The 12,913-nt window shown below is 44.8% G+C and overlaps 1 protein-coding gene across 1 annotated transcript in view; it reads right to left on the bottom strand.

Moving 5' to 3' along the window:
- Positions 1 to 6,033: 6,033 nt before the first annotated feature.
- Positions 6,034 to 12,913, bottom strand: part of FRMD5 (FERM domain containing 5) — a 382,954-nt gene continuing 376,074 nt past the window's right edge. The window contains exon 14 of the mRNA XM_007935243.2: positions 6,034 to 6,611. Within this exon, the coding sequence (XP_007933434.1) occupies positions 6,034 to 6,611 (578 nt within the window). The remainder of the gene's footprint in view (positions 6,612 to 12,913) is intronic.

The raw sequence follows: 12,913 nt of genomic DNA, 5'->3' as shown, positions 1-12,913 counted from the left end.
CTCCCTTTTGGGAAACCTTTTTTGTAAGTTTGGCCTTTATCATATTTCTTAAGCACATAATCTCTGAATTCCAGTTGAGTTATTTTCTTTGAGATGCCTAGCCCTTTTTTTTTTTTTTTTTTTTAATTGTGATTTGGGTGAAGATTTACAGAGCAAATTCACTTTCCATACAGCAGTTCATATATACTTTGTCTCATGTCATTGACCACAGTTTACCACAATGCAACAGCTCCCCTCCCACTTCCTCCCCATAGTTACCTCTTCCCAGTGTCCATCCCTCCATACACTCCTGCCCCCTGAGCTGTCTCCCTGTGCATAAGCAGCCCTTCTTTCTCCCATGATTGTTCTCTCCAAGGAGTATATCTTCTTGAGGTAAATGTTCAACTCATATGCCTGTCTTTTGTTTGGCTGGACACCACAGGTGTGGGTTCAATTCCAGACCTGAAGGGCAGCTAGGGGCCATAGTCTCAGTGGTTCCACCAGGCTCTATTGAACCAGCAAACCTGGTCACTAACCCCCTTTCTTTTTCCCCCTACAAATGATTTTGAGTTTTGTTCCACATTGTTCTCCCTCTCTATCAAGGATCTCCTCCTACATAGATCCCCTTCCAAGTGGATGACAGTGGTAGCCAGGCACCATCTAGTTCTTCTGGTCTCATAGTTGTATAGGCTGCAGATTGCGTGCTGTACCAGTTGCTAGGACTAATTGTCTCCATGAATTTTGGTTTTCTTCATTCTTCCTTGCTCTGGACGAGGAGAGACCCATCGTTGCCTCTAGATGGCAGCTTGTTAGCTTTTAAGTAGGAGGTGGAACAGTGTTTTGTATAGTATGTTATGCCAATTGAGCTTGATGTCCCCTGCGACTATGGTCCCAAGGCCACAGGTTCAACTACTCAGTCCCTCTGGGTAGCTGGCTGTGACCAAGCAGTGACCACAACCTTCCCCTTGTCAACTCTACTATACACCTGGGGATTCTGATCATTCACATAAACTTATAGGACCATTGTCTGCCAACCCAATATATGTTCTTGGATACCCTCCCCATTTCATAGACATACCTAATCGTTTAGCCTGTCCACCCATCTGTCCATCCATATACCCATCCATATACCCATGTTTGCCTTCACTGACAACGCAGTACTGTATGTGCAAAACGGTTCATATTTGTTGTCTGTACCTCCCATGTACCTCTCTATGTCTTTCTCATCCTCAATGCTGCCATACTGGTCACTCACATTTTGAGATGCCTAGCCTTTTTATTTTTAAACATGACATTTTTTTTTTTTTTTTAATTTATTTTTGCAGGGTTCCCTCTCCTCCCCTCCCACATTTTTAACATGACTTTAAGGAGGAAGGAGATCGTTCTCATTTTGGGTGGACAGAGACTTGGTCAGACTAGGAGAGAGTGTAAATAATTAGAAATCAATAGAATCTTAGTTGCTTAAATCCTATTTTAGTATTCTGGCCTTTTGAGTTTCCTTTCCAAAGAGAAGACTTTGCAAAGGCAGTTCTCCAGGAAAGCAGGAAGCTTTAGGGCTGTGGATACAAAGATTGAAATCCTTTCAGCCAAGCACACCGAACATGGGAGAGAAACAGACACCCATGCTTCTCTGTCAAACCCAGAAGGAAGGCATACATGCTCTCTAACTGATCAGATTCCAGACACTTAGGTGTCTTTTTGTTAGACTGTTCCCTTCTGTCTTTAGTCTCTTTGTTTGATTTTGGTATGGTATTGCTGGTCAGTAAAGAGTGAGAGTCTGGCACAGCTTTAGTTCCAAGACAATATCGATGTTTGGATTTTCAAATGAAAAGGTGGGAATTTTGTGAAGAGATATATTTAGCAGTTATATACAGCTGAGGAGTAAAACCTTCCAAAATAGAAAGTGTGCAAGAGGAAATGTTTTACCTATTTTAGTCCACTTAGCAAGTTGTAGGTGATGTTACTAAAACCAAAAGTGTGGTCAGGTACAGAGGGGCTTTGTTGTGACTGAGAAACCGAAAGCAAGGGGGTACATGCTGGAGCCCTAAAGAAGAGGGTGTGCGCAGGTGAGTTCTCGGTTAGATGTTAGTGGGAAGGGAGGCTTTTGGAAGTCTGGAGGGTCATGTGGGACCATTGAAGTCCAGCAGTTCTTACGATTTTCACTCATCAGATCACTTCCAGCAAAGATTTTGTCACCAAAAAAAAAAAAGTGAAGCACTCCACTGGTGACAGGGCTCTGGATGCCATTTTATAAGTAAGAGGAACCACTTACTGTTTTGAGGTGAGTGACATACCCTAACTGGTGCTTTGGGAAGATGACTGGTAGCAGAATGGCTTAAAGGGCTGGTAGAATCGAAAACAGGAAGATTAGATAATTTAGCATCAGGCTCCTAGTTTTACTTTTTATTATTACTAGTTCTGTGGCCACAGAGTAATGTTTACATAGTTAAGATAATGTTAGAGGAATATATTTTATAAATTATAAACATGAAGTTTATTGGTGGTGTCATTGTATTTCCTTCAAAGGAAGTGTTTTCTGTTCTCTTGCTCCAGGTTTCAGTAACACTGGACTAGAAGCTGGACCATCTAGATTCAAGTGTGAGCTCTAAGACTAATTGGGTAACTTCAGAAAATGACTTAACTTTCTTCATCAGGAAATGAGGTCCACTACATCTCTAAAATTATTCCATACTTACATCTTCTCAGTTCCTAATAGCATTTATTTTGGTGGGAAGGAGAAGGGAAATAGAGGATATAAACAGAATGCTTATGTTAAATGATCTTAGCCCTGAACAGCAGTCAGCTGTGTAATCCCACTGCCATCTTTTAATCCTTGTGTTGGTAACTTTAAAAGGGAAAAACCAAGACAGGCTGTAAGTAAACAAAGAGCCCACTCTTTTCCATGGTATTTAAATATTTATTTAAGTTTAAAAATAATCTTCATGGCACCAATGATTTTATGCTAACTACATACTGCATATGTAGAAAAAAGTACATTGCTTTGAAGGAAAATGTAACTTAGAATTTTTGGCACACAAAAGGTTAACAACTATATATTTTTTAATGAAACTAAGAAATTCACATTTGTAGGTAGTTTACCCTCTACTGCTTAAAGATGCAGTATACTATTCTTTAGTAAGAGTTTATTTCCTTTGATAGATGAAGCTGCGGAAACCATTGCTTTTTCTACAGGGAGATCAAACTAATTTTGAGAGAAAACAAGAGACACGGTGGAACACAGTAAAACCAGGCTAAAAACTCAAATGATTTTAACTGGTGGGAGATTCCAGAAAAGACTAGTCTCCAACAAAAGGAGGTTTGTTATTCAAGCACTATTTGAAAAGCAAACGGAAGGAAACTTCTATCCATATTTTCTGAGATTAGCCCTGGAAAAAAAACACATAACCCCAAAGTTTCTGTTCAGAGAGCAAAATTCAGCTGTTGGAAGTGGAATGGACTGTCATACTGTTATAAGAACTCTAGACACAAGTAACATATCAGGAAATGGAACACTGCATCTTTCTTTAGTGTGAACATGAAAGGTCAGAGTTGAGGCTATTACTCACTGCATAGAAACACCATATTCTACAGACTGAGGTAGGAACACTACACTAAAAGGTAATCTGCTATGTTGCATAAGACACTAGATATCCAGGTCAAAACCAGCCCCCTGTCTCCTGACAGCTTTTTCATCTGTGAGTCCACTTTTCACTTTAGTCTTGTACTGAATAAAGCCTTTCCTATGTAGATGACAAGTGGCAGTGACTAGTTAGTTTTAAGTGATTCCTAATTTTTACCAGGCTCTCCCTCAAGTTTGTCTTGTCACTTGGGAAATATATGTTTGTAACTCTGCCCAAATTGTTGCTGGTATGGAAATGATCAGAGAGGCCCTCTTTCATTCTTAAATTCCAGTGCATTTTTAGCATTCCAGTATTTGATCTTGCTCATCCTGGCTTCAGCCATCTCTTTGCTGGTTGGTTGTTCGAGCACCCTTTAAACAAGCAACCCCAGTGCCTCCACTGGGAAGTGGTCCTAGATCTTTTAACACCTGTCAGGAATTGGAGCAGAGCTGACCCTCTCTCTATTACATTGTCTAGATTGAGGTTGGCAAATTATGATCTGTGGGCCAAATTCAGCTCACTGTCTGTTTTTGTAAATAAACTTATTGGAACACAGCCATGCTCATTTGTTTATTGTCGATGGCTGCTTTTGTGCTACAACGGCAGACTTGAGTAGCTGTGACAAGGTATGGCCCACAAAGTCAAAATTAAAAAAAAAATTTACTCTCTGGCACTTTGCAGAAATAAGCCAACCCCTGGTCTAGATAAAAGGGTATCTTTCTTTAAAATTACGCAATTAACCCTTCTCCCTCCCTACACACACAAAAAAACATTTATCCCACAGCTGTTGTATTCTAAACATGGGTACAGATCTACTATCTTGGGACGAACTGGGGAGGTCAAATCTATAAATGACTCATTCTGTTCTGCATAGGGCTGTCCACCATCAGAAGGTGTCAGCAGTGCTCCACTGTTGTGTGGGTCTCAGGAATATGTCTACTGATAGTCCTTAAATATAAGTCCTCATGCCCCAGATGATTTAGAAATCTCTCCCTGAGATGAAAACAAGATCTTGTGAGTGGTTTTAAGAGTTGCCGAGCTTGGAGCTCAGACCTCCTACTCACCCTTCACATGCACAGGCTTCTGCCTGCTTCCAGGGCTTCCCTCTGCAGGATGGCAGGTGCTTCCCTAGGCTAGAATGTGTTTTCGGGGTGCAGAGGTGGACCCTAGGGGGCAGTATTTCTACATCTAAGTGTTGATCTCTTTGCCACCTTCAGCGTCTTTCTCTTGTAGACATCTCTTAAAAATCCTAAAGAGATTCTTTTCCTGGTCCCTTCCAAGGCTGTTTGTTGATCTTGTGTTGAAATTGTGTTTTTGAAGCTTTTCATTTTCAGGATGGGTTTCTTTCTTGCATCGTTTAGTTCATCAGGTTCTATTTTCTTAATCCATAAAGTAAAAACAAAATATGAATTGATAAGAAAATAACATTTTGTTGTTAAAATATAAATTGAAATAGTCTTTTTTTTTTTTGGTGTGTACAAAATAAGTACTGCTGTCTGAATCTCAACAGTCTCTCCGGTAATTTAGCTCTGGTTTCTGTTAACTCTACGTTGTCCAACATTTCTGACAGTACTACCTCTGGCACCACTGAATTCACGTAACGCCACTGAAGCACTATAAGAATCTTGAGGTTCTTCAGGGAAAAAAAAAACCCCACAGAAGGCTAAGTTCATTATACAAAACTCATGGTGATGCCCACTAGGCTCTAATCTAAGGGGACAGACTTACCCCACCCCTGCTGCTGCTGCTGCTGCTGTAGCCGTGGTCCCTTCAGATGCCCACTCTGCTCAGATTTGAAAAAACAAAAGGAAAAGAAAATCCAACTCAGACCATCATAAGAAGCAACTTTTCATTTAATCATTCTACATGGATGTTTACTTTTTAAAAAGTTCTGCCTGTCAAGAAAACTTAAACAGTCCCCATTGTTCAGACCCCTGGCCTGTCCCGCTGAGGCTGCAGTGACGAGTCTACTGGAATCCAGTAGCACCAGTAGGAAAGCTCCTGCAGAACACAGAAGACAACCACTTCTAGTCTTCAACTAGTGTCCCGCCTACTAGGTGACACTACTGCGATAATCAGTAATAGTAAAATAAATTATCTTTATTTGATACTTTCAAAATAATACACATCTATGAAAAATCAAAATTCAGAACCAAAAACAATCCTGTAAATTGGAAGGATGAGAAAGAGTCGGTGAGCCTTTCTTGAAAGAACCTCTGAAGAAAATGAGTTTTCCCAGTTTGTTTAGACAGGGCACGAGCCTATCCCTTTCTTCTTCTGGGAAACAACCCTCCTAGGCTGCAGTGGACTTTGAGTCATGAGAGGAGGACTTGGTATATGTGCCGATGGTTCCGCGATGGGTCCCTTTGCTGGGAATGGGTAGCCGGGCTCTCCTTGGTCCACCTGGCTAGTTATTGGGAGGAGTCATGCCTTCTCAGGTGTCAATGAGCAGGCTCACCACTGAGCGGATTTTGCAGGCAAACCATCGCCTGAGGGGACAAAAGTATTGATAGTGGAATTGTTCAAACTCGGGGGTCTGGCGGATATCTCGGAAAAAGGCAATGTCAAGGTCAGACTCGGTGAGGATGATCAGGAGGAGGAGCAAAACAAAGAGGAGTCCCATGGTCACAAGGAGCAAACGGAGGACACTTAAAACAAACTTATTCACCTGTTCCTCCTCTGGCCTGCCATGCCCGTGACACAGGACCCTCAGCTCTCCCCCAAGGGCCTCCACCTCTGCAGCAGTTGGGGTGCTGGCCTCAGACTCCTTCTCTTCTTCAATGCTGCAGGTGGCCCCATTGATCTGCCGGGAAAGCAGCATCAGCTCCAGGCTGTGTTCGGCCACAGGGGTGGGCAGCACACTGTCTGCAGGGCTGTAGGCCTCATCTGCAATCACAGCCACTCGCTCATTGCTGTCTGCCCGGCTGCTTCTCACGTGAGGCAGGAAGGTGTCCCCATGGGAAGAGGAGCGCACTGGGGTGGAATGGGCACTGTCCCGGAGGGACTCTAGACCTGTAGAAGCAAAAGGAACATGGGTAGGTTTTTCATGTCACAGTGCACACTTTGCTGTTTCGTGGAGATAGCGCCCATTGTTTTATTCGGTTCCTGAATCTAAAGAAGCAGCCCCCCTCCACCCCTCACATGACCAGCAGCAGTGCCCACTGCACTCCATTTTGTTGTATCATAAATAGGACAAGAGAAGCAGCAGAAATCAAAGTGTCCCTGCTTGGAAGAGTTTTTTTTTTTTTTTCTTTCTTTCTGGTTTTGGAAGAGAATTGAAATGTCAGCTTGTCTCTGATCCAGAGCTAGGGCCACAGTTCAGGGGGCTCAGGTCTGCCTCATGGGCTTAGGGCCCTGAGAAGTAAGAATGGGGACAAGGGGAATGTGTTTTGTTTATTTGAGTTTCATTGAACACTAACTTCTAGGGCACAGTGTCCTTGTACCAATTCTGAATGCAGGTCCTCAAGCTCGTGAGGTCATCTATTGGATTTCTGTAATTGCTCTCAGTCTCTTCTGCCTCCCACGTCCAGCTGCCCTGACACTGGGATGGAGAAAACTCAATCTGCCTTTCCTAAATGCTTCCAGGTGGAGAAGGGGTAGTTCCTGGCCAGCCCCTTTCTTTACACCTTTGAATGAGCAGGGTCCCTTGCTGCATCTAGAATAAAGTGACAGGGAACAGCTCTGTATCTTGAGGCCCTCCAGAGCTCAGCACAGCCTCTGAGAAGAACTTTGATCTAGGTAGAAAGGGGGGGGGGGGGCGTTGCCTACATTTGCTAGGGTCTTCTGGCCCCTAAAGCTACCCATTCATCTTTTTTCTTTCTCAAATGGAAAGAATTTTTTTTTCCAGAGCCCTCACAAAGTTTAAGGTATGAAGGGGACAAACAGGAGCTGGTCACGCTCAACAGCAGCCGGCCAGGTTAGAGGACTTGGGCTCACAGGCTCTGAGTGTGGCCCATGTCAGAGAGCTCTCAAGGAAAGGGCTTCTGGTTTCAGCTTTAGCGTCAGCACTTCCCACTCATGGCCATCTCTGTGGTGCCAGAGTGGCTCTCCCTGCCTCTGTAGCCCAAGACATGAAGAGCTGGCCCCCCTTATGTTGCTCTGAAAGCTCTTAACATGCCTGACTAAACCAGATTCTCAACTGTGGTAAAGCATTGGCCTAACTAGGGCTGATCAGGGAGCTTAGCACTATTCACCTTTATTCATTTTCAGGGCTAGCTCCACAAGCCCAAAAGTCTTAAAAAGGCATCAGTAACCTTTCCAAAGTGTCACATGCTTTTGGCTCCCTTGTGGGGTGGCCATATGCACCCAGGCAGCCTGTCCCAGCAGCCTAGTGGGGCCAGCCATCTCAGCACAGGCACAGTTAAGGTACTGCACCAGAGGGGTGCACCCTGAGAATTGGGTATGAACAATGGGTATGAGTGAGGAGGAGGAGAGGTGAGGCAGGGCCTGCTCTCTGCTTATACTCTGTAGCCTTGTCATTAGGGTATTTGCCACAGCTCTCAGAGAAGCTCCACATGGTCCTAGCTGTATTCTGTTTGCCGGGTGCCTCTGTGCTCAAATTTTAAACTTGTGTAGGGTTTTAAACGTTCTAAAGCACCTTCAGTTTATCTTTCACCCACTCCATGAAGTAGAGCGAGAGGTTATGCAACTTGCCTAAAGTCATACGGTTGGTTGGTAATGGCAAAGCAAAAGCCAGAACACAAGCCTCCTTCCATTTCATGGTGCTGCTGACCATGTAATTGGATTTGGGGGATTGGAGCAATGGGCCAGGATTTATTAAGTCAACAGCCTGCACCTGTCTAAGATTCAGTTCTAATTGCTCAAGAGAACTGTTGTGAAACAACATGAAGAGCTCCTGCCCCTTTTCCTAGAGCTTTTGATATTCCTCTGACCTTTTAATTTTGTCCAGTAGTTCTTTCTAATGGTCTTATTTGTACATGCAATGTGATTGTAACTTGGAGTGTGTTATGAGTCACTGATAAACCAGAACCTTGAGGCCTTGATTGCAGTGTGTTGCTGGCTGGGCTCCCTACCCAGATACTCCTCTAGTTACCCTTTCCCCTGGAACCCACTGCACAGGGCACTTGATACTCTTCCAAGGGCCTGTCCCATCACAAGGACAGTTCTGACTGCCCAGATCTTCCAAAATCTGACCAACTTAGCTGCCAGTAGCTGCTTCAAAGCAAGTCTGAATTGTAGGCTTGGCCTATAATTAAGCCCTAAGCTTGCTGGAGAAGGAGCAAGGCAGAGGCTGTGACATCAGAAAACAAGTCAGAGGGACACCAGATGTCACATTATATTGTGGATTGTTGGTGCTCTCAGTTAATAAGATAATGGATATGTAGGTGCTTCTAGTAGAGTTCTTGACAAAATACTCAGCAAACGTTAATTCTGTTCTCAACAAAAGATGTCCCCTGTAAGGTTATGATTCCCATGCCAGGTTAGTCCTAGACAAAGAGCTTAGTTTTCACTACTGTAGAAACTACCACCTGCCCTGCCCCTTCATCCAACCTGTTATTCTGGGATGGATGGAGTGGGCGCCATGGGTGGAATCTGGACTGAGTAGCACAGCAAGACAAATGAGTGTCCTTTTTACCTTGGAGGTGTTCCAGCTGATTCCCTGGCCCAGAGGTGGCTCCCAGAGGGCTGAGGGGCACAGCAGTCAGGACCCTCCCCTGGAGCCGGGGCCCCATCCTCAGGATGCGCACACTCATGGGCCGAAAGCAGTGATTGGTCACCCGGAGCTGAACGCGGACTCTGGTGTGAATCTTAATCAGACTCTTCCCCATGGTGACCCTGGGAGGCAGACACTTCTTCAGGCATGCAGTTCTCTTCATGAAAACCAGCCAGGCAGGGGAGATGTAAAGAGGGAAAGGACAGAAAGCCAACTAGGGACAAAAGGTTCTTGCTGATTTTACGCCATAGCAGCCCCTTAGCCAAGCCTCCGGCTGGAGAGAGAAGCCGGCTTCCTGAGCCTCAGAGCAGCCTGAGCTGCAGAGGAGCAGCAGCTCTGTAAGGCTGGCATTATCAGGAGGCTGTATTTAGCCAGAAGCACTCAGAGCCATAAAAAGCAATGCTTCCCCAGCCAGAAGCTCTTTCCCTGAGGCCCTTGTAAGGGCCCAGACCTCTCAGAGGGTGAGGAACAAAGAAGGCAAGAAACAATCCCACAGGGTAGTTGTAATCAAGAATGTCCCAGAAAGCCCCAAAGACATGGGCTTTTTTTCAGGCCACATATAGTATAGGCTGGGTCTTGGTGCCAATGAAGTTACACTGTCACCACTAGTTTTGGGCTGGGTGGCTCTGAAGTATGAGGAGGTGACACTGAGTTGAGGTGGCTCCGGTGGGAAATGGGCTGTGACTGTCCTCCACTAGACCCCACACTGTCAGCACCCTGGTACTGAGTGGTGGAGCAGGGTACAGTGGGCAAAAGAAACCAACACACCTGCGAGTCCTTTCTGGGTCAGGCCTATGCTGGTAATATATGTTATCTTGGCATCCCCAAGAGTGAGGGGTAGTGCCAACTCAAAGCATAAGCATTTTTTTAAGGGCCCCACTTTACTGCAATTACATGGTTCTTTTCAAACTGTAATGGTATGTTTATGCATTTTTTCCCATTGTTTTTGGAAATAGCAAATAAAGCTTTCTCCCTAGAAAAATCAAATGGCTTATGTGATAATAATTTATGGACCATATACACTATGGGAAAGACACTCTCTGATGGGGGATGAACCATTTTCAGATGTCTACAAGACCCTTGGAGTTCTGGTTGGTTGTGTCCTCTGTTTTAAGCCCTTAACACATACCTCACAGCCCCATCATGCCTGGTTGGGGTGGACAATTAGGATCAACTTTGTTTTCTATGAACTCCTACAGGCCAAACCCCCTTGAAATGGTGCATCTGAACTCTCACCTCCTGGAATTCTTTATTTCCAGAGACCTGGTAATCCTTGCAATGGTTGAGCCATTTAACTGCTAAAATCTTTTTTTTTTTCACCTCCACATCCAACTTAGCTAGTAAGTCTGTATCCAGCTTCCATCTGCCTCTCATCCAAAGCCTGTGCATTTCATCCTGCTGGATCACTTAGCTCTTACACCTACTCACTCCTGACTCTAATAGGTCCTGGGCCTTTGCTTACCCTTTCTAAGTCCATTGCCCCTACTGTGGTATGGAGTCTCAGTAAGGGTGGGGGACAGTGCCTTGAAAACTACCAAGTGCAATGGCTATGCAACGTATTGCAGTTACTGAGATCTGATTGCATTTAGCCTCCTGGCTTCTCCTGTTTTAACTGAGATGAGAACTAAGCATGGATTTTGCTTTCCCTCTTTTGAGGTTTTCATCTCAAGAAGGTGGAGGCCATCATGAGGGGAAGGTAGGCTGTGCTCATTTGTAGGCAGCCTTGGACATGTGGTGTGAAGAGCAGGTTGGCTTGGTGAGAAATACATGGGTCCCTGCTGTGTCCATAATCTGTCAAGCGTGGATTTGTGTGAGGCTGAGATTTGGAGGAGATGCAGCTGGCCCTAGGGGCATTAATAGCTTCCACAGCAGCCTCTACCCATTGTGCCTTCCCCTGGTGTTTTGCAATCAAGTGTGAATATTTTGGGATCTTGGATGTTGAAGAGCCTGCTGCTGCAATGGGAGAAGGTGAGTTTGGGGAGGAGGCTGGAGGCAAAGGCAAGGCTAGGTTGGGAACTGAACTTGCCTCAGACTGTTGGGGGCACAAGGACAGATGTCCCCACTTCTGAGTTGTTTTGCTAACCCTACTTGGCAGCTACTCCAAATGAGTTTTGTCTCCACACTGACAGCCTCAGCATTCCCTCTTGTGAGAATGCTGTGTGACTGGATGGTCTTGCCACATTTGAGGAAGCAGAAGTGAGTGAGGCTCCTCTCCTGTTTTACACCTGCATTAATGCCGGCTTCACTTGGGGTTAGTCTTTCCTCTGGAAGGACAGTTGTCCCAACTTTCTGTAGGAGCTTGGGATGAACCTGGTGCCTTCAGTTTTAAGATGGATAGGAAGAAAGGGCCACAGAGAAGGGAGAAAGTCATATTTCCTCAAAAGAGGAGAAGAAATTCTCCCACCTTCCTGAGGTGAACATCCCAAAAGAAGAGGAACAGCACGAACCATGCTTAGTTCTCCAACTCAGTCTAAGGAGGCTAAGCACAGTCATTTATAAGGCGTTCTTCCACACCCTTTTGAGACTCCATCCCACACTGGGGTAATGGCTCAGAGAAGTGAAGCAACCGGCCACAGAGCTTGGGTTTGCACCTTTCTTTTTGACTTACTGACTGGGGTTCTTTGCACTGTGCCTGCTGCCTGCCTAGTAAATGCCTTAATCACTTTAAAATACTTGTGCATATATTAGGTTTCTCACAAACTGTGGGGTAGGCAAGGAAGATGCCCCTGTTCTACAAATGAAGCACCTTGTTGTTGTTGTTATGTGCTGTTAAGTCGGACCCGACTCATAGCGACGACCCCTCCTTGGGTTTCCGAGGCAGTATCACTATGGAAGTAGATTGCCCAATCTTCCTTCCTAAGACCCTCAAATAAACAACCCAACCAGGGTTCCCAGCCCTAAGACTTTATAGTTATATATATATCCTGCTCAAGTGACGTAGAGTCTCAGACTCTATGTAACATGATAAATGTAACATATGATAAAATCCTAAACACATTCCAGACGTCCTCCTCTGGGAGAAGAGCATAGAGAGATCCTTTCTAATCTAATCAATTCATTTTCATTAACAAGCAGCATTCTCACAGAAATGGCAAAGGGTACTCTTCCTACCCTCCAGCCCATTAATTCCAGGACAGAGCTGCTATTTCCTGCTGTTTGAGATCTGAGGTCTTCTGGAGGAAAAGCACTCAACTTTCACCTGTTTTCAGTCTATGGGGCAAGCTGGGTTGATAACTGCTAGAGAGCAATATTCAGAGTGAATCGCCTACTTATTAAATACCCAAATAATACAGAGGTCTTGGCCTCTGTTATGAGAGTATCCAGTTCTAAGGATACACAGACTCTCCACCTCTCCCTCCCCCAAAGGGAGGAAAGAAGTGAAGACAGAAGGAATGAATTGGGTTTTCTGAGACAATAGTAAGGAGTTTAGATAGCAAGAGGATAAACCAAACCAAACCACACCCACTGCCATCCAGTCATTCTGACTCATAGTGACCTCCATTGGGTTTCCAGGGTTGTAAATCTTTATGGAAGTAGATTGCCCCATCTTCCACAGAGTGGCTGGTGGGTTTGAACTACCAACCTCCTGGTTAGCAGTCAAATGCCTTAGGCACTGCACCACCCAAGCTCCTTAGCAAGA

The sequence above is a fragment of the Orycteropus afer genome, unplaced genomic scaffold (genome assembly GCF_000298275.1).
Source record: "Orycteropus afer afer isolate SDZICR_OR568_19922 unplaced genomic scaffold, OryAfe1.0 scaffold00026, whole genome shotgun sequence".
In the NCBI taxonomy this organism is placed as follows: Eukaryota; Metazoa; Chordata; class Mammalia; order Tubulidentata; family Orycteropodidae; genus Orycteropus; species Orycteropus afer.
The sequence above is the reverse complement of the archived record's forward strand: the minus strand, read 5'-3'. Positions and strand labels throughout refer to the sequence as shown.